Source organism: Salmo salar, chromosome ssa21 (genome assembly GCF_905237065.1).
Source record: "Salmo salar chromosome ssa21, Ssal_v3.1, whole genome shotgun sequence".
NCBI classification, from domain to species: Eukaryota; Metazoa; Chordata; class Actinopteri; order Salmoniformes; family Salmonidae; genus Salmo; species Salmo salar.
In genome coordinates, this window is record NC_059462.1 from 30,507,007 (window position 1) to 30,534,232 (window position 27,226).

Consider the following 27,226-nt stretch of genomic DNA (forward strand, 5'->3'; position numbering starts at 1 on the left):
CCTGTTGCTGTAGCAAACTGGCTCAAATTAAGATCTTACACTGAATGGCTGAATGGCTCTGAATTCACTGCCAGCAGGCAGTCAAAGCCATAACCACTGTTGGAGCTAACTAGTGCTCTCAAATCGCATCCTGATGTCTAGAGCAGATGGGAGTTGTATTCATAACATCGCTAACTTAGCTAGCTGACACGTTTTGAGAGAGAGAAAAAAAAAAGTACCCTCTCAGCTCTCTTGCCTGTCACTTTACCTAGTGGCAATCCCCATCGAAACCAGATGCAGTTCGACTACAATAGTAAGTTGAGGTCCAATTCACTAGTGTTGCCCCCTCGATTTAGCTTGAAGGCGCAAGTGAAGAACTTTGATCACTTTTGGGGTTGATATTACCCACAATTCAATGCAAACTGTAGTCACGTGTCAAACTCCGGTGGCCGCGAAGTGTCAAATTTAATCAACAGAACTGCATTTTCAGGATGTCAGTTGATATGATGATAGTAGCTTGCTAAAATATATAGATGACATTGATTTTAGAGTTGGGAAATTGGCTTCGTCTCATAATGAGGAGCCTATAATACATAACTAGCTTCATAAACATATTTTGGGGAATTATGACATTTATTGGAATAAATGACCAACTATTCAACTAATTAGCCAGCTATGATTAACTGTAGCTAGCTGGGTTAGCTTGCTCGGTACATTAATAACTTTAGGTTGGTTGTTTTTAAGCACCAAGGATGTTGCCTCTCCGATCATCGCTTGGGTAAGGGTCATTTAGTAAGGTACACTTGGATGTGACGATGTAAAAGGTCATTCAAGGGCTGAGGGTTTAGGGCCGAGGGCTGTCTACTTTGAGTTTGGACTGCAGCCAAGTTATATTAAATGGCTAGCTAGCTAGCGTTAGCAACGTTTGTTGGCCAATGAGACTGAGAGTTAGCTAACCAGCTGAGCTAGCAAACGATGTAACAAAAGTATAATTTCATCAACAGGCTCTGTATTTCAGGGATCACAGTAGCAAGTTCTCCTTGTGCATTGTTAAATTATTTAGCCATTTCAATATTTATTTTTTAAAGAAAACTCAGTTTTTGCCATAGTCCTCACTGGCTTTCATGCGATTTAAACGTAAGCTTTTCCAAGGTTTTGGGACTTGACAACAGTTCTGTGATTGTTTGCCCAAAATTATGGGGCGGGGCTTAGTGAAGGGTCAATTGAGTTGAAGTGATGCAGGTGGAATATGGAGGCTTTTGCATGTTTCAGCTCTAGCCTTGTCACAGTGACGTCATCCTCCATCCTCCAGAGAGAGCAGAGAGAGAGGCCCTGACACCAGACCAAGGACAACTAACGCTTTTGACACGTTTACAGACACCTTAATGCATACTTTTAAATTATTATATATATATCCTTGGTCTGGTGTCAGGGCCTCTCTCTCTGCGCTATATATATATATATATACACAGTGCCTTCGGAAAGTATTCAGACCCCTTTACTTTTCCCACATTTTGTTACGTTACAGCCTTATACTAAAATGGATTAAATTGTTTATTTTTTTTCTCATCAATCTACACACAATAGCCCATATTGACAAAGCAAAAACAGGTTTATATAAATCTTTGCAAATATATAAAATAAAAAAATGGAAATATTACATTTACATAAGTATTACTCAATACTTTGCTGAAGCACCTTTGGCAGCAATTACAGCCTCGAGTCTTCTTGGGTATGACGCTACAAGCTTGGCACACCTGTATTTTTGGAGTTTCTCCCATTCTCTGCAGATCCTCTCAAGCTCTGTCAGGTTGTATGGGGAGCATAGCTACATAGCTATTTTCAGGTCTCTCCAGAGATGTTCGATCGGGTTCAAGTCCGGGCTCTGGCTGGGCCACTGAAGAACATTCAGAGACTTGTACCGAAGCCACTCCTGCATTGTCTTGGCTGTGGCTTAGGGTCATTGTCCTGTTGGAAGGTGAACCTTTACCCCAGTCCGAGGTCCTGAGTGCTCTGGAGCAAGTTTTCATCAAGGATCTCTCTGTTCATCTTTTCCTCGATCCTGACCAGTCTCCCAGTCCCTGCCGCTGAAAAACATCCCCAGAGCAGGATGCTGCCACCACCATGCTCCACCGTAGGGGTTGTGCCAGGTTTCCTCTAGACGTGACACTTGGCACTCAGGCCAAAGAGTTCTATCTTGGTTTCATCAGACCAGAGAATCTTGTTTCTCATGGTCTGAGAGTCTTTAGGTGCCTTTTGGCAAAACCCAAGCAGGTTGTCATGTGCCTTTTACTCAGGAGTGGCTTTCGTCTGGCAACTCTACCATAAAAGCCTGATTGGTGGAGTGCTGCAGAGATGGTTATCCTTCTGGAAGGTTCTCCCATCTCCAGAGAGGAACTCGGGAGCTCTGTCAGAGTGACCATCGGGTTCTTGGTCAACTCCCCGACCAAGGCCCTTCTCCCCCAATTGCTCAGTTTGGCTGGGTGGCTAGCTTTTAAAAGAGTATTTTTGTGTCCTCCATCTTCCCTTTAAGAATGATGGAGGACACTGTGTTCTAGTGGACCGTCAATGTTGCAGAAATGTTTTGGTACCCTTCCCCGGATCTGTGCCTTAACACAATCCTGTCTCGGAGCTCTACGGACAATTCCTTTGACCTCATGGCTTGGTTTTTGCTCTGACACGCACTGTCAGCTGTGGGACCTTATATAGACAGGTGTATGCCTTTCCAAACATGTCCAATCAATTGAATTTACCACAGGTGGACTCCAATCAAGTTGTAGAAACATCCCAAGGATGATCAATGGAATCAGGATGCACCTGAGCTCAATTTCGAGTCTCATAGCAAACGGAGACTTTGCTATGAGACTCGAAATTGATACATTTAAAAAAGTAGAATTTTATCCATTTTAGAATAAGGCTGTAACATAAAATATGGAAAAAGTCAAGGGGTTTGTACATTTTCCGAAGGCACTGTATATATAAAAACATTTTCCTTAAAGTATTTTTTTTTGTACTGTTACTGTCCACACTACAACAATCAAATACTTAAATACATGTAATTTTGTCCTTGAAACATTTAATTGAAATTCCATTAATTCCTATGGAGGACTGTGCCTACTTGGGAGTGCCAATTTGGCCGGACAGTGGCTTCAAAGTCTCTCAATGGCCAATACATAGTGTCAGCAATCCAGGGTTAATATACGTCATTGATATTGTAGCCTCTCATTATAAGACATGTCCAGGGTGTTCAAAACCCCACAAAACCAGCTGCAATCACATACATTAGGCAGTCTCTGAGAGGATGAAACCACTTCAACATATGCTACTCAGATATAGAATAAATGACACTGTTAGGGTGAAAATACTGCAGATGCTTTATAGATCACGTTGAGAATCAGTGGCCAAGCCAGTCAAAATTAACCCAGCCACTAAATCTGCAGCGTATTGACTCTACCCTGACCAGAATCAGTTCATCACTGTGTCAATGGGAGAGCAAAGCGAATCGTTAGTCATCTGGCAGACGTCGTCTTGACTTTCAAGTCATCTCAAACTGTTTTCCTTGGCTGGTCTGGGGCCAGCAGCCTTGGTGGCCATCCTTGGCAGATACTGGTTGAATAAAATGTCCCTGCCCTCTCTCCCTCTCTTGCGTCTGCCTGCCTCTAGAACATGCCTCACTTCTCGCCCCAGAGTGGCAGAGTTACTGTCACTTCCAGCACATTCCCTCAGGCTAGAAAAAGGGGTTGTCGCAGAGGGGGATAACAGAGTGGGGTGATAGGTTTGGAGTGGGGACCAAGTCCGGAGCATTGGTCATGTAAAGGGCATGTTCAGCATGTTGATGAGCTGCCGGTTTATGGGCAAGTACCTGAAGCCCAACGGCGACTCATACAGTCTCTGGAAAATAAATACTGTACCAGCTCTCCTTTTGTTCTCCGTTCCTACCAGGGTTGGTGTAAATATTGATATTTAAAAAAATGTATTTGGTTTGTTTCTTCTCTGATTCATTTTTTTCTTCTCTGTTTGTTGGTAGAGGTCAGAGGTGACATTGTGGTGAGTGTGTTTGAGGAGGACATCAGGGACAGTGAGCTGCTGAGGACAGTGTGTAAAGGGAGCATCGCTGGTCTACCACAATGTGTCCCTCATAGATGTCATCGAGAAGGTGGACTACAGCGAGATCCACGGAGTCAACGTCAAAGGTATGGTCGGGTTTCACTGAAACATTGGGTTGGGATTGGCAGCAGTCCTGAGTGAAATGTCCAATACTTTCAAATACTTGAGCTGCACTTGAAAACTGAATTGACCCTGCTAACTCATTAATCTAATTTCTTCCTCAGGAACCCAGCTCCTTCTGTAGACGTACGTCTGGGAAAATGTGGTGTCCAAAGAAAGAAAGTGAATAAAGGCTAAATAATTGCCCAAGGCCCTGCCTGTAAGACTGTTCCTATAGCTGACCATCCCCTGGTCCATGCTTATAATCATTATTACAGTGGTCTGTAAATGTGTAAATTAAAGTTGTGTGATTACAAATCAAATGTCTGGCTTTTTCTTTCCTGGTCTGTTCCCATTTACAACCACTCTGCCTAATCCAGTTGATAACATTGTTAATTAACAAGAGAAGAGGAGACAGATTGTATTTTCAATCCCAGAAACAATAAATGCACTTGACCTAATTCTCTACTACAGTCAGATTGCAGTTGCAGGTCCATCTCTATGTTCACATGGACTAGCATAAAGGTAGAATTGGTAATCCATTGCTGAAATGTCGCTTATTACCATATAATACAGTGAGTGTCACCCCCAGATGGCCAGAGTGCAGCATGAAAACAAACAGGCATTGATCATCGGTGAGGTCATGGATCCACGGCCTGTGTCCTCCCCCCCTCCCCCATACAGACTAAGCACTTGACCAAGCACTGGGTCCTAAGCAAAACACCGACCAACGACTGGAGCAGGAGGGGTACATGGGTATGTGGGTATGTTTTCATAAGCCTAGTTTACTGTGCCAGCTGAGCTTTACGAGAAAGCAGGGAAGGAAATTCCTCCAACCCCCCATCTCTGTACTGTAATCAGATGTTGTAACTTAATATTTCAATGCCAGGCATTGTGAAATAACGTATTCTCTTCGACTTAATTCTCTTAAGGAGATTTCTGCCCTGTTTGAGGTTACTGTTGAACAGTAGAGGTTTGAATGGCATTTCTAGATCCAAAGTGAATTACAGTACTTTTAAATAGTCATTGCATAACTTCAAGCACTGTTGGGAGGGATAATAGGTTTTCCAAAGCTAAGGATCTGAGGCACAGACCACCAACCTAAGCGGTAAAGCTACAGAACAAGTTACCATTCGTGACATTCTTTCAAGAGAATGGGCTGGAAACTGAAAACAGCGGAAACTTTTCTCAGTATTTTAGCATTCTACATCACGTCCACAGTAGGTAAGTACCACTCATCTCTATTGCAGAAGCTTCTTCCTAATACATTTTTCATGTAATAAACACGATCCTTGCTCTAAGCATATTTATTATAGCATATGCCACTTCACTGTATGTAAATAACTCTGTTGTGAAACATGATTTTTAACGCAAATGGTGCATCTGTCATTGTTGTTGTTGGTGGTGGTGTTGTTGTCGTCAAGGTTCTTTATGGACATTTCTCCTCTGAACCAGCAGGGGAGGATGAGGAGTCCAGATCAGAATGTGCTGACTTCAACAACACGACCTGGCTGGAGTACCGTCAGCAGGGCAGCAAGCTACAGGTGCAATACCTGCTCCTGACACGCAAGAATACAGACTGTGCCAGCCTCTTCAGTCAGGAGTCCCTCAGCAACAACACCTCCTACTTCAACTCCTCCCTACCCACCAAGATCATTGTCCATGGATACAGGTGAGGAGAAGGGAAGGGAGGTCAAAAACTTGACACAGTAATTTCATACTCTTTACAGAGGTGAGAGAGATAGAGAGAGAAGTTATGCTGATGGGCACATATAAAGTGCGAGGGGATCTACATATAAAACATATAAGCTATCTCCCTCCCTCCCTCCCTCCCAGGGCTCTGGGCAGTAAGCCGTCCTGGGTGAAACAGCTGGCCCAGGCTCTGCTGCGGGCGCAGGATGCCAATGTGGTGGTGGTGGACTGGGTCTATGGGGCCTCCTTCGCCTACAACCTGGTGGTGGAGAACTACAAGGAGGTGGCCGTCCAGATATCTGTCCTCATCAACCAGCTCCAGGTCAGGGCCTACTCATTTGTTTATGTTTACATACTAATAAATGCAATCTCAATGTTCACTGACCAACAGCAAATTAAGTTAAAAGTAATGAAAATAATGTAGAACTGATGTCTGTCTCACAGAACCATGGATGCAAACTGGAGTCATTTCACTTCATTGGGGTTAGCCTCGGGGCACACGTGTCTGGATTCGTGGGGACCCTGTTCAAGGGGGAGATAGGGAGAATCACAGGTGAGCTCCATCTGTGTCTGACCCAGTAACAGTTGCACAGGGCCCCTACTGTCTGCAGAACAAGGCTCTACAGGGCCAGACAACGACTGGTCACCACAAAGCAGAGCAGTCACTCACCCTTTCATCTCTGCCAATTGGACTGAATGAGGCTTTCAGAGAAAGAGAGAGCGCGCTCCAGAAAACAACAGCAGACATTGAAAAGCGCTGCTCTGAATTTGTGAACGATGGAGACGTTACCCTTCTGAGGACACACAATGGCACAACAATGCATACAATTGTCTGTCTTCACATTATCTCTGGTGTTTTTGTCTGAGTAGAGGCATTCAGCCCTGTGATGTGAAGTAGTCTGAATGTTTAGGTGCAGTAATTCACAGCCGTGTGTGTGTGTGTGTGTGTGTGTGTGTGTGTGTGTGTGTGTGTGTGTGTGTGTGTGTGTGTGTGTGTGTGTGTGTGTGTGTGTGTGTGTGTGTGTGTGTGTGTGTGTGTGTGTGTGTTTGTGTGTTTTACTATTCAAGAATTGTAAACAAACAACAATTTGACCAACTGGGGACATTTTGTTTGTCCACACGAGGTCAAATGCTATTTCTAGGGGGATTAGGGTTGAGGTTAGAATTAGTGCTAGGGTCAGGGTTAGGAACTAGGGTTAGTTTTAGGGTTAGGGTTAAGAGCTAGGGTTAGGTTTAGTGTTAGGGTTAAGGTTAGGTTTTAGGGTTAGGGTTAGGGGTTAGAGAAAATACGATTTTGAATGGGATTGAATTGTGTGTCCCAATAAGGTTAGCTGTACAAGACTGTGTGTGTGCCCCTCTTTTTGCTGTAATACTGCCCCATGGCAAAATGAGTAGAATTGCAGGAAATTAACTCTAAAACCGCTAGCAAGAGGAGGATCGCTTAAATGTTTTACTCGCATGGCTCTGTATGGATGTGGGTACGCAGAGCCAACGCGGCCCCTCACGATAAGTTGAGATTTTTTGTGAACCCCAACCCCATCAAAGTTGCCCATCCCTGCTGTAGCCTATCACTCACTCACTTCAATCATTCACTGCTCTGTCTGTATCTCCTCCTGTAGGTCTGGATCCAGCTGGACCCATGTTTAAGGGAGCCGACACGTTTGACCGTCTTGACCCCTCAGATGCACTGTTTGTGGAGGCCATCCACACAGACTCTGACTGTAAGAGAACACACAAACAATGTTATTGCAAAGAGATGTCTGTTATTATCTTTCCACCTAGCTTGCTGGTTATTGGGCTAGGTAGCTAGCTTGGATGCTAGTGTGTTCTGTTTTGTTGTAGGTCTATTCACTACACAAAGGTTGGCTGCACCCCAACAACACTGCTTACCTGACAATCTCCTGATATCAGCCGTTTGTCTATATTTTCTCTCAGACTTCGGTATCTCCATCCCTGTTGGCCATGCTGACTTCTTCCTGAATGGTGGGATGGACCAGGCAGGTTGCGCACGCTCAAGGTTTGAGTCAAGTAAGTGTGTGCTTTTGCCGCCAAAATGTTTAATTGGTGTAATATTATTTAAATTGAGGAGCACATCCTACTACAATTGGCATAGAGGCCTGTGCAGAGGCGTCATTCCTACAGGGGGCACAGGGGCAGGTGTTCCCTCAGATTTGTCCTTTATTTTTAATTTTTTTGGGGTTGTTTCTCTGTAATAATACTGGCCCACCAAGCAATTTAATGGTTGGATTTAGCTAGCCCAGATAGGTTCACAATCTCCCAACGTGATAACAAGCTATCGAGAAGCCATTTCAGGCTATCAATCAAGTTAGAGTAGCTAGTGTGTCTAACTATCTTAGCTGGCATGCCTGCTGGTAAGGTTGGTAGACTTCAGAAAAGCAAGCAATAACTAAATGTACTGACTAAGACTCACATTCCTTTCAATCTTTTACCCAGATTTTAGCAGAGATGAAGAGAAGCATATTTAGTTTCTTTAAAAATAAGAACCACCAGTCAGATGGATACAAACACCTCAAGAGGTATGCTTAGATATGCAGAAAAATAGGCATATATATTTTTTTATATAGAATCAATTATAACAATTATGTCTCTAAATTGCAGGAAAAATCTGTTTCAGGTGTTTGAAAAATTCTATATTCTACAACGTCCATGATGCCCCTGGTCCTGTGTATGATAGTATGATATGCCTACATAAACTTCAGACATATTTGGTGGTAGATATATTTGGTGGTAAGCTGATGGCTACCTGAGCCTCTTCGTTTGTTGTCAGTTCTTGTCTACTTTCCAGTGTATGGCTATGTGATCTGTGACCACATGAGGGCGCTCCACGTCTACATAAGTGCACTGAACGGGACCTGCCCACTGACTGGCATCCCTTGTTCCAGCTATGAGGAATTCCTGAAGGGGCGCTGTTTAGGCTGCCAAGGTGTCTTCAATGGCACATGTCCACAAATAGGTAGGGTTATCAACATGACACAATTTCCTGAAAACTAATCCAACCTGTTGTCTGTGAGTACTTTGATCATGGGAATGTAAAAAATATAAATAGCCACTTCATACATGTATAGTAGGCTATATGTAAATGATTTTCATCATGTTCATATTTTGATATTTTGAATAGGCCTAATCATATTAAAAGTTCCCAGCACACTTTCCATTTTCACCTTAATTAGGTTTCACTCATTGAGAGATAGGGCTTCTGTCTGACCTAGCAAGTGTCACGTCTGGTCTGGTGTCCACTTACAGTATCACTGTGGCCACTGGCACTGCAGATACAGTTACAGACATACAGTATACAGACAAAGCGTTTAATGTAGTCTGGAGGCCTTTCATCTGTCATAGATGTGATAGGAAGGTCTACTTTACATCTCACTCTCTCTGTCTTTTGTACATCCATGTGTCCTTGTGTGTTTCAGGGTTATTGGAGAACAGCGGTATAACAGCCTCTCCTCTTCCTCAACAAGAGAAGCTTTTCCTCCTGACAACCTCTGCACCTCCTTTCTGTGGTGAGTAGGTGCATCTAGCCTACCTCTCGTGATCTCAGACTGACTGTCCAGCAGAAGATTGTTGAATTTCCATGACACGTCACCACTACTTTCACCCCACAGTTTAATGCTTAAATAAAGCAATATTTGAAGTGATGATGATAAAGTTATTTTCCGTCCCCCTCCTCCACCCTCTCCCCCTCAGCCCATCACATCCTGGTGCAGCTGGAGGTATCCCCCCTGGACAAGACTGCTGAGGTGCAGGTGACCCTAAGAACCAGGGGACTTCCTGAAACAGAGCACAGACTCAGGCTGTAGGTATAACAACCTCTAACCTCACTGTTAGAGACAAAACAAATATTTAGACAGCAGCATGAATCACAGCTGTTCACTTTATGATACGTAAACATGGATTATATTCTCAGTAACAGTCATGCTGTGTGTGTGTGTATTCCAGAGAGACAGACGGTACCGTTTACAGGAGGGTGATAGCCCACCTGGTGCCACTGTGTGAGATAGACTCCATCCAGCTGAAGAACACTGGAGCACGCTTCTACAGACAGGGAGACATCCACTTTGTGTCTGTCTGCATATCAGAGTTCCCCTCTGTCGGGTATATGTCCTTTCATCTATTTAACACACACACACACAGCAGCATGCAGTCTGTGTGTGCGTACCTGTGCATGCATATGACACTGTTTCTCATCTGTTTCTCTTTCAGAGAAGTGGAGTCGTTGTGTGTGAAGAAGATTGACATTAGACGAGGATCTCCGTGGAACCATGATTTTGTGCAGCTGTGTGGGAATGACTGAGAACCCTTATGTCCTGAACACACACAACCTATGCACCAACATCTGTTTCTTTGGCTGTGTCAACATCCCAATAGTTCTGAACTAGCATCCTCTCCTCGTCTCCTTTCCTTCATCATCAATGATGTGGAATGCTTTGATAGGTCTAAGCAGTAAGGAGGAAGCCTATCCTGTCCTTATCATTAGGCATGAAGGAAAGGAAATTAGGAGAGTTTTACTGGGACGCAGCCTGTTTCCAGCTCACACAGAAACACACACACATGCAGCCAATAGCTCCTGTTGGAAATATACATACAAACACACACTCATATGTTACTGATGGACCACCTACAGCCAGACTACGCTACAATTTTCTTATTGTTACATTTCTTCTGTATTTTCTAATAGCATTAGTATTGCTGTACATAATCATTCCGATGCAGCTGAATGTTACTTTCTTAATAAGAGCTTCTGTTGAAGCGAAACAGTTCTGAGAAGCAGGGGTGAGCAATGTGTTCAAACTGTGATGAGTTTGAATACCTCATCATGATAAACCTGAAGACTCAATCTTATTCTGACTGAGGATGGAGGAGAGAGGAGACATAGATGAAAAAAATGACAGTCAATGCATTTTCACCAAGACCTTTACGGAGAAAGATTGGCCCCATGAAAATACATGTTTATCACATTATGTATATGTAGGCCCACATTTTGGGGGGGGGAAACAACAAAAACAAAATACTCCTGTTCTATGTTTTCTGACAAAATGTACAATGTGTGAGGCATCTCACGTTTACAAGCACGTAGACAAAATGCAGAAGTGCCTGTTACATTTGGAATCATGATTTGAAAATATGTATGTATGAAGAGAAAACCCTTTTAGCATGCTCTCACTCAAACATTATTCTCTCAGATTATGTCTGCACAAACAAACAAGATTAACGTGCCCCTAGCTAGCCAACCCAACCCTGGCTGTTAAAAAATCTAATACTCATGATTAGTTTATGTGGAATCATAATAGCATAATCCTATCTCTACTTCAAAAGACTTTCCATCCAGATGAATGGGAGATGTGAGTGACATAATAAAAAGAGTATACCATTCTTTTCTGTGACATTAACTAATAAATTCAGTTTATAACATAATTATGTTCAGTGTCCAGAGTCTCACTCTCTCCTTTATTGTCACGCGTAGATGACATCACAGGAGTGAGATAATGTTAGGTGAGAGACTGGGATGTGGTGTTGGGTGGGCCTGATTCCACCCAGGACAGTGGTGATAGTTATATCCCAGGTTGTCTTTCCTGCAGTTCCACTGGTTTTCTCAGGAAAATGCTATAGATATGCATAAACATTTTGTGATAGTGTTATAAGCTGCACAGCATGACTGTAATTAAGACAACCTGGAACTGTTTGCGCTTTGGGTAAAACTATCACAGCTTAGGGGTGTCCGTGGGAGCCAGAGGAGCTCTTCCTCTCTGGTATCGCATTGGTAGAGTCCCAGCGGTTTCCCCTCCTGTGGAATAAACAGAGGACATCTGTCAAAAAACAAGCATAACTGTTACTACGACAAACTTCCTTATGGCAGGCAAGCAGATCATATTCACCTTGTCCGAGTACAGAGAGTATTTCATTGTCACCTAAATGCTATGTATCACGCATTACAGCTGAACATATAGTATAGTGTAAGGTTGCAACATGATCTCACAACGAACGTTCCCATTGGTCGAATTAAACTGGCATAGTCCTCACATTCCTGACAACTGGTTAACAGTGAGAGATGGAGGAACTACTGACCTATGATGTCACAATGACATTGGAGTGATAGGCTGTTCTCTGAGCCTGGCTGGTCTCTGCTTTCACATGACCCACATCCCTCGCCCTTCTCTTATCCCTTACCCCTGTCAAACCCTCACCCCTCTCATTCCCCTGCTTGCCGTAGCCACTGTCTAACTGACCATAGCCTGCATCTGAAGGTCAGCAGCAGCCGTTACAATGACAGCAGAGCCAGAGCCCTCCACCAACCACCCAGCAGCTGTCCTGGAATCCAACCCCCCTCCTGCCCCCCTCTCTCTCCTCCGCCCGAAACACGATCTGCCCCCGGTTGGGTCAGGGAGGATTTTAGGATAGGGGGGAAAGGGAGGGGGTAGTGGGTAGGCATGTGGATTAATGGCATGGCACTGGATCTCTGACTGCCAGGATATCCCCAGTTTCCAGCAGGCTGTAATCATTGTCTCTGTCAGAGAAAAACACACAGATGATTGCCAGCCTCCCACCCTGCTGTCTCCCTATCCTGGTCCAAACTACAAACCTCCAACATATATACAGATGGTACCCCCATCTGTTTGAACCAACATAAGCTATCAGGGTCACCCTCAGGTAAACTGTTGTGTACAACACCGTCTTTCATCTGGCCAAGCTTTGGAATCCAGCCAGAAAGTACAGTCTAACTAACCTAGCTAAACAAACACACTCTCCATACACACTCTACAGTACATCCAGCTACCAAGAGGACATGCCACATACCGGAAGAGGAGTGGTGGAGAGGCTGTAATATACTGTACATACATATACAGTATAATGTAGAGAATTAGACCAGCAAGAGTTTTGGGTGTAGAGATCCTGAGGCATCAGATCTCCATTGAGATGGAGTGGAGGTAAACTTTATAACAACAATCCTCAGAGACAGAGTGCGTACCTAAGAGGTGAGGTGTCCCAGTTTTGCCAACTCTTTGGTCAATCTAATGTTCTTCCCTTCAGGCTCATTCATTTTGACCAAAAAATTTATTACATTTACTAACTCACTCTCTAAACGTTCATATCATTTTCAAAAGCGAAGGAGCAAGCAGTGCATAGCCTCTGCATAAGATAGATGGAATATGTGTGAAAACAAACAGAAAATCACTTAAATAATTGTTGAAATGAGGTTCTTTAACACAGGGCATTGCCATTTTAAAACTGGATTAGTGAGAGTGTGGACATAGCAAGCAAAACACACAACCCCCCCAGCCCACCCTATCACTGCACACAGCTGTACTTACATGTAGCTTAAGTAGTGGCCCAGTGTGTTAGCTCCAACAACCTGCCCTCTACCTCAAATAATCCCTCTCACTCCCATAATCCATTAAGGACCCGGTCATATCAGCGAAGTCCTCCAGGACCAGGCTGGTGGAGTCCTCACCAGAGAGCATCTCCATGTCTGAGGGCCAGGGCTGGCGCTGGGGGTGTGGGCCCTGGGGTTGGCGGGGGCTTGCAGTTGATTGGTTGGGGGACTTCTCTTGGATCTGCAGCCGTGGGGTCGGTGGTGTTGGAGGCTCTGACTTCTGGTAGGCTGGCACCGGGTCCACATCCACCACTGCTGCCTCCTGCTGCTCCACTGGGTCTACCCGGTCCCTTGCACTACCACTGCTGCTACAGACCTCACCCTCGCTGCCCGGGGGTGAGGGGGCCAGGACATGGTAGAGACTGGGCAGGCGGATGTCGAGGCGCACACCGCTCTTGGCGAAGAGCTTATCATTGAGTGAGTAGAGCTTGTTGGCAATGTCGCTGCCCAGCATGACGGAGAAGAGGCGGGTGATGTAGCGGTCCTTGGACAGCAGCATGTAAAGGCGGCGCCGGCTCCACGAGATGTAGCGGCAGTCCGTCTCCGCCGTCAGGGTCACCTGGTGGTTAGGAATGTCAAAAGTCAGTGGTAAGTGTGAAGGAAAAGGCTAAAGCTTCAGAAATTAATGAATGAATGAATGACGAGAATCCGTCCAGTACCTGAAAGTTCCCCTCTTCATTGGGTCTGAGAGACTCCCACTCAGGAGAGTCCAGGAACTGGAGTGGGAAGATGTAATGGAGGAACTGTCCTTCTAGAGACACACGGATCCTACCAGGGAGAGCAGGAAAGGACAAGGTTAGTAAGAGAGGAGAGGGGGAAAAGCATGGATAGGTGATACTGGGAGAAGAAAGAGAATACACACATCACTAGGTTTGATCCAAAACTTTGAAACAAGTTAACATGAATATCTATGTCCTTAACCTCAACACTCAGGGAAGTAATCCAAGTTAAACATAGACAGAGGAAAACATCTATTCTTGGTTTATAAATCACAGACACTCCAACAGTGCTCTTTCATATCTGATTAATGTTGATGGTATTCATTTGAATCAATTGAAACTAGGAATTGCTTGTCATAAACAGATGTCATCTTAAGACACCAAATGTTATTTGCATATGATAATTAGCTATCCTGAAGTTATAAACTTGACTTGCACTCACATAGCTGTCAGTACCTTTAATGAACCATTCATTTTAGAGGCCGTATAGGAGTTAGTTAACTGTGTTGATACACAACCTAAGGAGAGCAAAAAATATTTATAATATCACAACACTTTAGCAGCCGCCAGACCTGGGTCAAATACATAATATACTTCCAAATTCTTGAACAGCACTTGATTTAATTTGCCCGGTACAATGGAGCTAAATCAAGCACACCTCAAATACTTGAAAATAAAGTGTTTGACATGATGTATTTGACCCAGCTGTCTGCTGCTAAGGGGAGCAAGTACACTACAGTGAGTCAGTGACACGAATACTCTGTGTTTTACAACGTCTGGGGCTCTGACATTTTAACCATACCCTCCCAATCCCAACACACTTGATACACACACTAAACCTGATATTAGCCAAAAAGCAAAGAAGTGATGGAGTCACTGCTGAGGACCAGTGTTGGGGAGTAGTGAATTACATTTAGTTCAACTAGTAATTGCATTATATTTTGCAGTAGCTTGGTGGTAGTTGAACTAAATTAAAATATTGGTAGTGTTTTCAGTAGGTAATACATTTTTTTGCCATGTAGTGGTGTAGCTAACTACTGGAATTACACACTACTTTATTTTAGCTCAAATAAAATATGGGTGAAGTAGTCAAGAATGTCCTTTCTTTTTCATCATCAGACATGCCTAATTCTCACTTGAAACACTTTGTGCCTAATTCTCACTTTTTTGTGTTTAATAAGCTAAATTACACATTATGTTAACATCTGTCTCCAGAGTGATTTGTTCTTGCAATTTGTAGTCTATGACATTTCAGATTTAGATATGATAATTTTTCACAAAGTAGTTTGGATGTAGTGAACTACTTTTTCTAACTAATTTTAGTTAAGTAAGATGTGTTTTTCTTAAGGGTAGCTTTAGTGCAGCTTAGCTTCTTCCTGTGTGAAGTAATTGGTAGCTTAGTAAACTATATTTTCAGAGTAGCTTCCCCAACACTGCTGAGGACACATGACCTCTTGAAAGTGTTCTGTGTTTAATTATATTGTTGGTATGTGATATATCTCACTCAGGTTTCCATGAGCCCTAGTCTAAGCCATTGTTTTTTTTGGACAGACAGATCAAGAGATAAAATGCTAAGAGAAGAACATTCACTGGGAACACTAACTCTACTACCTGACAATTGCAATCTACCTACAGCAATGTAATTAAACTACAGTTGGCTATGTTCCTCCAGCAACTCAACTAAAACAAGACTCAGGTCTGTTCCAATATCTCCAGTAACATAATACCAAGAATGAATGAAGTAATGTACTATTGATCATGCATTCTAAGTGGTATGATACAGACATTAGAACTGACACCCTCCTCTCGCTCACCTCCCAGACAGCAGAAAGGATAGCTGGTTGATGGGTGTCTTGCCCTCCACTGCGTATGTCTCCTCTACTCTTAGGGCCAGCACCTTGTTCTCACAGGCCCCCACAATGTCTTTGAACACCAGTACGGGCACATCCAGGGGCAGGTAGACGGCTGAGTAGAGGGCCGACAGCTCCTCGTTGGCCAAGCCATCCTGTTGCAGCCTGTATATGAGGTGGCAGATCTGGAGCACGCAGGCCACCAGCAGCAGCAGGTTCCAGGTGAACACGTCCACCCCACACATGGTCATCCAGCCCCACAGGGCCAGGCAGGTGAAGGCAGGCGTCATGAAACCAAAGATGAACAGGGAGCCGTAGGCGCTGCTGCCCCCCATGTACCCCAGGAACAAGATGGTGTTGCCCAGGTGGTAGAAGGCCCCCTCTGTGTTGTTGGTCCAGCCATCACACAGTGGATGGCCGTAGAAAACTGTCTCCAACAGGGTGGAGTTGTCAGCACTCATGGTGGAGGGAAGCTGTTATTCCAAACCAAACTGTCTAGTTGTTCAATAAGTTCCAAAAAAACTGTTACACTCAGAATATTCCAAAATTTACTACACTACCTGAGGTCAAAGCTGGAAGAAAAGGTTTGTCCTTCACTCAAGCCTCAAGTTGTTGTTGTTGCTTTACCAGTGAGTCTGAAAAGTTGTCATTGGAGTTGGTCTATTTCTTAAAAGTTCAATCAAGGTATTGTCAAAACAGAGAAAACGTTGCAAAAAATAGTATGAATTGTCAAAGGTTGCTCTGTTGCCCTCTTACGTACAGCTGGACTACAGATTGTCTTTGTCCTGCTTCGGTTATTACACCATAAACATGATTGGAATGGATTTCTCCTCACATTGTGCGTCTCTCCCTCCCTCTCGTCCCTTCTTTTCCCCGTCTGTGTTTTGCTGTGTCTGTCTCTTGATTTTCTCTCTATTTCCCTCAGCCATTTGCTTACTCTGGAGAGCTTACAGTTGGCAGCAGAGAGAGAGAGAGGGAGGGAGAGGGGAGAGAGAGGGAGAGAGAGAGACCCCTAGTAGGATAACCATGTTTGGAATTGAAACCCAAGGAGTAGAAAGCCACAGACAGAAAGCAGACCAACTACTTATCATAACACTGCTGGGGAGAGAGAGAAAAATAGAGAGGGAGGAGCGAGATGATAACAAGTGACAGAGAGAGAGAGAGAGAGAGAGAGAGAGAGAGAGAGAGAGAGAGACCCTTGAATTGAATTGAGAGAGAGGCTATAGTCATGCCTCCAGGTAAGTCATACCAATAAAACTCTCCCTTCTGCCAAAACGGAACCATGTTTTAACAGAATACTTATTTGGCCCCTAAACCTCTGGTTCAATGGGGTGCCAAGAGAGTGGGTCTGCTTGGTGCACATTTATAAATCCTGAAATAGTATAATTACAGTGTAGGTCGGGTTAAAAAAATTCACCATGCCCCACCAGTCAGACACTGTTCTAAGGGGACTGTGTCACTGGAATAGGGGTCAGGGTGAAGTGAGTGGCTTTGTTATCATACCAGTTGGGATATATTCAAAGCACACGTGATTCTGGTGTGTGTGTGTGTGTGTGTGTGTGTGTGTGTGTGTGTGTGTGTGTGTATCTTAGAGACTCATAAACAATTTGGACTGAAAGTTACATTTGCTTCAAAAGCACAGGTGCTTTGAATCATATAGACGTATCTAATGATTCTATACAAGGTGTGTAGACTATGCCCCCACTCACATCTTTCTCGTACTGTACACATACTATCTCCTTTACTTGTGTGTATCAAAGACATCAGTCAGGCAACGGCTGTTCACATGGCAGTCCTGAGTAGCTCCCGCCTTCTGCAGCAGCAGATAAGTCGGAAAGGTCACAGTGTAGGGCTGGTTCCCTGGCATGGCGTCCATACAAGGCATTGGGCCAGGGAAAGGGTGCCAATGCAGAGATACCTCAGTGTTCTCTCTACTAGTATATTACAATGGCATTCTTCTGCAGGACACAAAAACAAGATTTATCACAGATACTTGTCCTAAACTACCAAGAAACAAATTGCGCTGGGAAGATTTCTGCAGTTGGTACATTCCAGGTTGTGTTAACTGCCTAAAATACCTACGTCGATCTATTTGCAGAATTTGGGACACTGGCAACGCTCATTACATTTCCATTAAGCACTTGGCTCCTTTGCAGCACATAGGCCATTGAATGACCTCCATATCACTGCTCATTATGTTCGCATATTTAGCAAGCATCAGGTCTTACAACTTCAAGTCCATTGCTAGCAAGCAGGCTTCTAAACTGAAAGGTACTCAGCACTTCACAGAACAGTCGCACCTGCGGCAATGTTTACACAGTGAGCCCAATTAAGATATATATTTTATTTTTTCACTAACTGGTCTTTTGACCAATCAGATCAGCTCTTTTGCCTATAATTGGGCAAAAGATCAAAATTGGGCTCTGTGTAAAAACAGTCCTTGTTGTGAGAGGAATTCAGATATGCGAAGTGTTGACTTGAGCAGAAGTTATTTTAAGCCAAAGTGCATACCAGAGAGAGCAGCTGTCACAAGCCAGCCTCAAACAGGAAGGAGAATATCAAAGGACATTCAAACCAGGAAGTTTTTTTCAGGGCGACAGGAAGTAAAGTCTGCTTATGTGTATATAGTTATGGCGTCGGTATGGTTCAGCATGAAATTAGGACAGTATTGCATCTTTAAATGGCAATCCACAGTTCAAACAATAAAGCTTTTCTCCCATCCCCATTTCACTAAAAAGCTGAGGGATGGGGCTGGGAAAATGTAATCACTTTTAAATGTAGTTAGAACTATGTATGCAAGGACTGACCATCCATGATATAAAAATGTGTTTTAACCATGTTGAGGCTATATAGGGTTTACATTTACTTTGTTTACAAACATTGGACATAAAAACAATGTTATATTTTGGTTTCTGGTTGGGTACATTTCAACTAAGCTCATGGGGCATTTATAAAGTTACAGTTGAAGTCGGAAGTTTACATACAATTAGGTTGGAGTCATTAAAACTCATTTTTCAACCACTCCACAAATTTCTTCTTAATAACAAACTATAGTTTTGGCAAGTCGGTTAGGACATCTACTTTGTGCATGACACAAGTAATTTTTTCAACAATTGTTTACAGATTATTTCACATATAATTCCCTGTATCACAATTCCAGTGGTTCAGAAGTTTACATACACTAAGTTGACTGTGACTTTGAACAGCTTGGAAAATTCCAGAAAATTATGTCATAGCTTTAGAAGCTTCTGATAGGCTAATTGGCATCATTTGAGTCAATTGGAGGTGTACCTGTGGATGTATTTCAAGGCCTACCTTCAAACTCAGTGCCTCTTTGCTTGACATCATGGGAAAATCAAAAGAAATCAGTCAAGACCTCAGGAAAAAAAAACAGTAGACCTCCACAAGTGTGGTGCATCCTTGGGAGCAATTTCCAAACACCTGAAGGTACCACGTTCATCTGTACAAACAATAGTACGCAAGTATAAACTCCATGGGACCACGCAGCCATCATACCGCTCAGGAAGAAGATGTGTTCTGTCTCCTAGAGATGAACGCACTTTGGTGCGAAAAGTGCAAATCAATCCCAGAACAGCAGCAAAGGACCTTTGAAGATGCTGGAGGAAAAAGGTACAAAAGTATCTATATCCACAGTAAAACGAGTCCTATATCGACATCACCTGAAAGGCCGCTCAGCAAGGAAGAAGCCACTGCTCCAAAACCGCCATAAAACAGCCAGACTGCGGTTTGCAACTGCACATGGGGACAAAGATCGTACTTTATGGAGAAATGTCCTCTGGTCTGATGAAACAAAAATAGAACTGTTTGGCCATAATGGCCATCGTTATGTTTGGAGGAAAAAGGAGGATGCTAGCAAGCCAAAGAACCCCATCCCAACCGTGAAACACGGGGGTGGCAGCATCATGTTGTGGGGGTGCTTTGCTGCAGGAGGGACTGGTGCACTCCACAAAATAGACAGCATCATGAGGATGGAAAATTATGTGGATATATTGAAGCAACATCTCAAGACATCAGTCAGGAAGTTAAAGCTTGGTCGCAAATGGGTCTTCCAAATGGACAATGACCCCAAGCATACTTCCAAAGTTGTGGCAAAATGGCTTAAGGACAACAAAGTCAAGGTATTGGAGTGGCCATCACAAAGCCCTGACCTCAATCCTATAGAAAATGTGTGGGCAGAACTGAAAAAGCCTGTGCGAGCAAAGAGGCCTACAAACCTGACTCAGTTACACCAGCTCTGTCAGGAGGAATGGGCCAAAATTCACCCAACTTATTGTGGGAAGCTTGTGGAAGGCTACCTGAAACATTTAACCGAAGTTAAACAATTTAAAGGCAATGCTACCAAATACTAATTGAGTGTATGTAAACTTCTGCCCCATTGGGAATGTGATGAAAGAAATACAAGCTGAAAGAAATTATTCTCTCTACAATTATTCTGACATTTCACATTCTTAAAATAAAGTGGTGATCCTAACTGACCTAAGACAGGGAATTTTGACTAGGATTAAACGTCAGGAATTGTGAAAAACTGAGTTTAAATGTACTTGGCAAAGGTGTATGTAAACTTCTGACTTGAACTGTATACTGTTCAAGAATCACTGGGTACATATGATTAATTTATAAGTACAAAAATGGATGTAACCACTGCAGATTGCCCCTTTAACACTACCTATACAATTAATTTAATTGTGGTTCATCCTGCCATAAAAAAACAAATAGTCATGTTGCATTGGACATATATTTAATTCCAATCAGCAGAACAAGATTCACATAATTCAGAAAATCAGAACATTAAGCCAACACATTTCACTCAGTGGAACATCATCCTTGCAGCGATCACATCTTCCATTCAGGTTGCAGTATAAATACAAACAAGAGAAATATCCCAGGTTTCCTTCCGGACAGCCGGCCACCAACGACACACTGCAAAGGGAGAACAGAGGAGTGTCAACTTTAGCACATATAAACCATTTCATATAGCAGTCAGACCTTCTTAAATGTTGTTAATCCAATGTGACAAGGTTATGAATACTCTGATCAAAATAAAGAAAAGCACTACTAATATACAAGCTTGTCCCCATCACTGCTTGCGAGCATCATTTAATAAATCACATTTAATCCTCTTTAAGTCAATCCAAGAGAAACAAGCCCTGCACCACCAAAGGTTATTTGCTCTTATCCATAAACAAACACTACAGCTGTTGACATCAGCAGCTTGATCAACTTGAGCAGAAAAAAAGGCAGAACATGCTAACTTACAGAGGACACTGCAAAACATGCAGAAGTTAGGGAGGGGCCTTATCCACAAAGCATCTCAGAGTAGAAAATGTGTTAGTTATAGAACTGTCATTCTCATTGAAAGCAGGTCTAAGAAGCGGTAGGTCTGTTCCATGAGCACTATTTCTATACTTCTCTTAAGTTTCGTTTTTGCATCTTTTACTTTTGTACATCAGCTTCAAAAACAGCTGAAAATACAATATTTGTGGTTATTGAAAATATATTTCACAGCGGTTTGGACGGTACAATGACTACCTACACCTGTTTTGTCAAAGTGAAATTAGGCAAACAGGAAATGGCGGATGGATTTCGGAATATTGTACCTTTAACTTCATTTTAATGTAAATAAAAATGACCTAATAGCAGGAGTGTCTACTACTGATTAGGGATGGATCAAAATTCACAGAATTGGTACCTGGAGGAAAATGTGGGAGGGTCATTAAATTTCAGTCAACGGGAGGGTTTAGTATTTTTTTTTAAATCTAGTCCAGGGGAGTGTCATGTAATTCATAATTGATGAAATGTATATTTCCCAGTGTTTTAGAATGTATTGCTTATTAGAAGATGAGATCGATAAACAGTACATCTGTCTATGTGTGCTCAATGCCGCCCCTCATCTCTGATTCTCCACTGGGAATGCAATATCAAGTGAGTCTATAGGCTATTTAGTGTGGTCTAAATCAAATGATACATAGCCTATAGGCTACGAAGTGCATGCGCGTAGACGCACAGAGCAAAGTTATATTTCTAAGATAGCTGCTGGGACGGTGTAAATAAAACTAGTCTGCACTACACATTGCAATGGATATTCCAAACCTGATCCCGGCCTGCTCTGGCTGATCAAATCTAAATTTTATTAGTCACATGTGCCGAATACAACAGGTGTAGACCTTACAGTGAAACACTTACAAGACCCTAACCGAGAGTGCAGTTTAAAAAAATATGGAAAAGAGATAAAAGTAACAAGTAATTAAAGAGGAGCAGTATAAAATATTATATACAGGGGGGTGCTGGTACAGAGTCAATGTGCGGGGGCACCGGTTAGTTGAGGTAGCATGTACATTTACATTTTAGTCATTTAGCAGACGCTCTTATCCAGAGCGACTTACAGTAGTGAATGCATACATTTCATACAATTTCATACATTTTTTTTTTGCTGGCCCCCCGTGGGAATCGAACCCACAACCCTGGCGTTGCAAACACCATGCTCTACCAACTGAGCTACAGGTAGGTAGAGTTAATTGAAGTGCCTATGCATAGATGCCAACAGAGTGCCAGTGTTGCGGAGAGGGGAGGTCAATGTGAATAATCGGGGTAGCCATTTCATTAGATGTTCAGAGTCTTATGGCTTGGGGGTAGAAGCTGTTTAGAAGCCTCTTGGACCTAGACTTGGCACTCCGGTACCGCTTGCCGTGTGGTAGCAGAGAGAACAGTCTATGACTAGGATGGCTGGAGTCTTTGACCATTTTCAGGGCCTTCCTCTGACACCGCCTGGTATAGAGGTCCTGGATGGCATGAAGCTTTGCCCCAGTGATGTACTGGGCCGTTCGCACTACCCTCTGTAGTGCCTTGTGGTCAGAGGCCGAGCAGTTGCCATACCAGTCAGGATGCTCTCGATGGTGCAGCTGTAGAACCTTGAGGATCTGAGGACCCATGCCAAATCTTTTCAGTCTCCTGAGTGGGAATATGTTTTGTCGCGCCCGCTTCACGACTGTCATGGTGTGCTTGGACCATGTTAGTTTGCTGGTGATGTGGACACCAAGGAACTTGAAGCTTTCAACCTGCTCCACTGTAGCCCTGTCGATGAGAATGGGGGCGTGCTCTGTGCTCTTTTTCCTGTAGTCCACAATCATCTCCTTTGTCTTGATCACGTTGAGGGAGAGGTTGTTGTCCTGGCACCACACAGCCAGGTCTCTGACCTCCTCCCTACAGGTTGTCTTGTTGTTGTCGGTGATCAGGTCTACCACTGTTGTGTCATTGGCAAATTTAATGATGGTGTTGGAGTCGTGCAGTCATGAGTGAACAGGGGGTACAGGAGGGGGCTGAGCACGCACCCCTGAGTTGAGGATCAGCGTGGCGTGGTCCGTCAGGATCGAGTTGCAGAGGGAGGAGTTTAGTCCCAGGGTCCTTAGCTTAATGATGAGCTTCGTGGGCACTATGGTGTTGAACGCTGAGCTGTAGTCAATGAATAGCATTCTCACATAGGTGTTCCTTCTGTTCAGGCGGGAAAGGGCAGTGTAGAGTGTAATACAGACTGCATTACAGTGAGGGAAAAACGTATTTGATCCCCTGCTGATTTTGTACGTTTGCCCACTGACAAAGAAACGATCAGTCTATAATGTTAATGGTAGGTTTATTTGAACAGTGTGAGACAGAATAACAACAAAATCCAAAACACATGTCAAAAATGTTATAAATTGATTTGCATTTTAATGAGGGAAATAAGTATTTGACCCCCTCTCAATCAGAAAGATTTCTAGCTCCCAGGTGTCTTTTATACAGGTAACGAGCTGAGATTAGGAGCACACTCTTAAAGGGAGTGCTAATAAATCTCAGCTTGTTACCTGTATAAAAGACACCTGGGAGCAGAAGCAATCAATCAGATTCCAAACTCTCCACCATGGCTAAGACCAAAGAGCTCTCCAAGGATGTCAGGGACAAGATTGTAGACCTACACAAGGCTGGAATGGGCTACATGATCATCGCCAAGCAGCTTGGTGAGAAGGTGACAACAGTTGGTGCGATTATTCGCAAACGGAAGAAACACAAAAGAACTGTCAATCTCCCTCAGCCTGGGGCTCCATGCAAGATCTCACCTCGTGGAGTTGCAATGATCATGAGAACGGTGAGGAATCAGCCCAGAACTACACGGGAGGATCTTGTCAATGATCTCAAGGCAGCTGGGACCATAGTCACCAAGAAAACAATTGGTAACACAGTACACCGTGAGGGACTGAAATCCTGCAGCGCCCGCAAGGTCCCCCTGCTCAAGAAAGCATATATACATGCCCGTCTGAAGTTTGCCAATGAACATCTGAATGATTCAGAGGACAACTGGGTGAAAGTCTTGTGGTCAGATGAGACAAATGGAGCTCTTGACATCAACTCAAATCGGCGTGTTTGGAAGAGGAGGAATGCTGCCTATGACCCCAAGAACACCATCCCCACCGTCAAACATGGAGGTGGAAACATTATGCTTTGGTGGTGTTTTTCTGCTAAGGGGACAGGACAACTTCACCGCATCAAAGGGACGATGGATGGGGCCATGTACCGTCAAATCTTGGGTGAGAACCTCCTTCCCTCAGCCAGGGCATTGAAAATGGATCGTGGATGGGTATTCCAGCATGACAATGACCCAAAACACACGGCCAAGGCAACAAAGGAGTGGCTCAAGAAGAAGCACATTAAGGCCCTGGAGTGGCCTAGCCAGTCTCCAGACCTTAATCCCATAGAAAATCTGTGGAGGGAGCTGAAGGTTCGAGTTGCCAAACGTCAGCCTCGAAACCTTAATGACTTGGAGAAGATTTGCAAAAAGGAGTGGGACAAAATCCCTCCTGAGATGTGTGCAAACCTGGTGGCCAACTACAAGAAACGTCTGACCTCTGATTGCCAACAAGGGTTTTGCCACCAAGTACTAAGTCATGTTTTGCAGAGGGGTCAAATACTTATTTCCCCTCATTAAAATGCAAATCAATTTATAACATTTTTGACATGCGTTTTTCTGGATTTTGTTGTTGTTATTCTGTCTCTCACTGTTCAAATAAACCTACCATTAACATTATAGACTGATCATTTCTTTGTCAGTGGGCAAACGTACAAAATCAGCAGGGGATCAAATACTTTTTTCCCCTCACTGTATCTGTGGATCTGTTGGGGAGGTATGCAAATTGGAGTGGGTCTGGGGTTTCTGGGATAATGGTGTTGATGTGAGCCATGACCAGCCTTTCAAAGCACTTCATGGCTACAGACGTGAGTGCTACGGGTCAGAAGTCATTTAGGCAGGTTACCTTAGTGTTCTTGGGCACAGGCACTATGGTGGTCTGCTTAAAACATGTTGGTATTACAGACTCGGACAGAGAGAGGTTGAACATGTCAGTGAAGATACTTGTTAGTTGGTCAGCGCATGCTCGCATTACACATCCTGGTAATCCGTCTGGCCCTGCGGCCTTGTGAATGTTGACCTGTCTAAAGGTCTTACATCGGCTGCGGAGAGCATGATCACGCAGTCTTCCAGTACAACTGGTGCTCTCATGCATGTTTCAGTGTTATTTGCCTCGAAGCGAGCATAGAAGTAGTTTAGCTCGTCTGGTAGGCTCGTGTCACTGAGCAGCTCTCGGCTGTGCTTCCCTTTGTAGTCTCATGGTTTGCAGACCCTGCCACATCCGACGAGTGTCAGAGCCGGTGTAGTATGACTCGATCTTAGTCCTGTTTGCTTTGCCTGTTTGTATAACGCTCCTTGAAAGCGGCAGCTCTAGCCTTTAGCTCAGTGCTGATGCTGCCTGTAATCCATGGTTTCTGGTTGGGGTATGTACGTACGGTCAGTGTGTCGACGACATCGTCGATGCACTTATTGATGAAGCCAATGACAGATGTGGTGTACTCCTCAATGCCATTGGAGGAATCCCGGAACATATTCCAGTCTGTGCTAGCAAAACAGTCCTGTAGCTTAGCATCCGCGTCATCTGACCACTTTTTTATTGATCTAGCCACTGGTGCTTCCTGCTTTAATTTTTGCTTGTAAGCAGGAGGATAGAATTGTAGTCAGATTTGCCAAATGGAGGGCGAGGAAAAGCTTTGTATGCATATGTGTGTGGAGTATAGGTGGTCCACATTTAACATCTTGATAGAAATTAGGTAAAACTGATTTAAGTTTCCCTGCATTAAAGTCCCCGGCTACTAGGAGCACCCCCTCTGGGTGAGCGTTTTCTTGTTTGCTTAAAATGGAAACAACTCATTCAATGCTATCTTGGTGCCAGCCTCTGACTGTGGTGGTATGTAAACAGCTACAAAGAATATAGTTGAGAACTCTCCCGGTAGTTAATGTGTTCTGCAGTTTATCATGAGAAACTCTACCTCAGGCAAGCAATGGTTCGAGACTTCCTTAGATATCGTTCACCAGCTATTGTTTACAAAAATACATAGACCGCCGCCCCTTGTCTTATCAGACGCTACTGTTCTATCCTGCCAGTACATCGTATAACCATGTTGATATTGTAGTCGTTCAGCCATGACTCTGAAGCAGAAGATGTTACAGTTTTTAATGTCCTGTTGGTAGTTTAATCTTCCGAATAACTCATCCATTTCATTGTCCAAAGATTGCATGTTTGCGAGCAGAATTGAGGGGAGTGGGGGTTTATTCGATCGCCGTCTACTTCTCAGAAGGCAGCCCGCCCTCCGGCCTCTCTTTCTCCGCCTCCTCTTCACGCAGATCACTGGGGTCGGGGCCTGTATATCACTGGGGTCGGGGCCTGTAGATCACTGGGGCCGAGGGAGCCGTATATCCTCCGCATTGGGCTCATCAGAGTCGTGAAATAAGAGAAAGGATTCTGCTCGTCCGTGGTGAGTAATCGCAGTCCTGATGTCTAGAAGTTATTTTCGGTCATAACAGACGGTAGCGGCAACATTATGTACGAAAATAAGTTACAAACAGCACAGATAAACGAACGTAAAACGTCTGCATTCTGCTCCGCCGCCATTTTACAAAACCTTTTTTTGTGTGCTGCCTAACCAATACTGTGCAGGCTTACATTGGCAGATCAGGAGGAGAGTCTAAGGCATCTTCTGAAAATATTATTTTTATTAGGCCTAGTCCAAAAAATGAAATATCTTAGCCTATTCAGTTCAGTTTGAGAAGGCGATCACCGAGAAGGAGGACCAGAGGTCAACTTGAATTGCTTGCTACAACTATCATTTATTTCATTTTAATTACTTTCCTAACAACAAGAGGGCTTTGTGTTGGAGCCTATTTCTTGCTATTTAAGAAATAAGAGGTAGGCCTACCTGCTTCACAGTCAAAATTATGCTACAGGTGTCTATTTCCATAGATTTCCTGGCAAATTCCTACACCCACCATGCACTCTTTAAATAGCCTA

General features: G+C 43.7%; 2 protein-coding genes and 1 long non-coding RNA gene across 10 annotated transcripts; 2 read left to right on the forward strand and 1 right to left on the reverse strand.

Annotated features, from left to right (window-relative positions):
- Nucleotides 1-457: 457 nt before the first annotated feature.
- LOC106582081 (uncharacterized) lies at nucleotides 458-4,508 on the forward strand. The gene is made up of 3 exons (XR_001323245.2): nucleotides 458-757; nucleotides 4,007-4,172; nucleotides 4,311-4,508. It is a non-coding gene; the product is annotated as an uncharacterized lncRNA (long non-coding RNA).
- Nucleotides 4,509-4,789: 281 nt separating this feature from the next.
- On the forward strand, nucleotides 4,790-11,313 carry LOC106582073 (phospholipase A1 member A). Of its 6 annotated transcripts, none has more exons than XM_045704663.1 (12): nucleotides 4,790-4,941; nucleotides 5,248-5,409; nucleotides 5,641-5,857; nucleotides 6,022-6,199; nucleotides 6,322-6,430; nucleotides 7,497-7,598; nucleotides 7,813-7,905; nucleotides 8,666-8,851; nucleotides 9,312-9,401; nucleotides 9,586-9,694; nucleotides 9,838-9,993; nucleotides 10,102-11,313. In XM_045704663.1, the coding sequence occupies exons 2-12, from the start codon at nucleotides 5,340-5,342 to the stop codon at nucleotides 10,190-10,192; spliced, it is 1,401 nt and encodes a 466-aa protein (XP_045560619.1). In that variant the 5' UTR covers nucleotides 4,790-4,941; nucleotides 5,248-5,339; the 3' UTR covers nucleotides 10,193-11,313. The 6 variants fall into 6 exon arrangements, with proteins under 6 accessions (XP_045560619.1, XP_045560620.1, XP_045560621.1 ...); XM_045704664.1 differs by having other exon boundaries at nucleotides 5,644-5,857; XM_045704665.1 differs by having other exon boundaries at nucleotides 4,811-4,949; nucleotides 5,644-5,857.
- Nucleotides 10,795-16,946, reverse strand: LOC106582076 (popeye domain-containing 2). Of its 3 annotated transcripts, none has more exons than XM_014164802.2 (4): nucleotides 15,804-16,946; nucleotides 13,930-14,107; nucleotides 13,349-13,829; nucleotides 10,795-11,683 (listed from the first exon to the last, which is right to left on the reverse strand). In XM_014164802.2, the coding sequence occupies exons 1-4, from the start codon at nucleotides 16,298-16,300 to the stop codon at nucleotides 11,601-11,603; spliced, it is 1,239 nt and encodes a 412-aa protein (XP_014020277.1). In that variant the 5' UTR covers nucleotides 16,301-16,946; the 3' UTR covers nucleotides 10,795-11,600. The 3 variants fall into 3 exon arrangements, with proteins under 3 accessions (XP_014020277.1, XP_014020276.1, XP_014020278.1); XM_014164801.2 differs by having other exon boundaries at nucleotides 13,209-13,829; nucleotides 15,804-16,943; XM_014164803.2 differs by having other exon boundaries at nucleotides 13,209-13,829; nucleotides 13,930-14,038; nucleotides 15,804-16,935.
- Nucleotides 16,947-27,226: the final 10,280 nt, after the last annotated feature.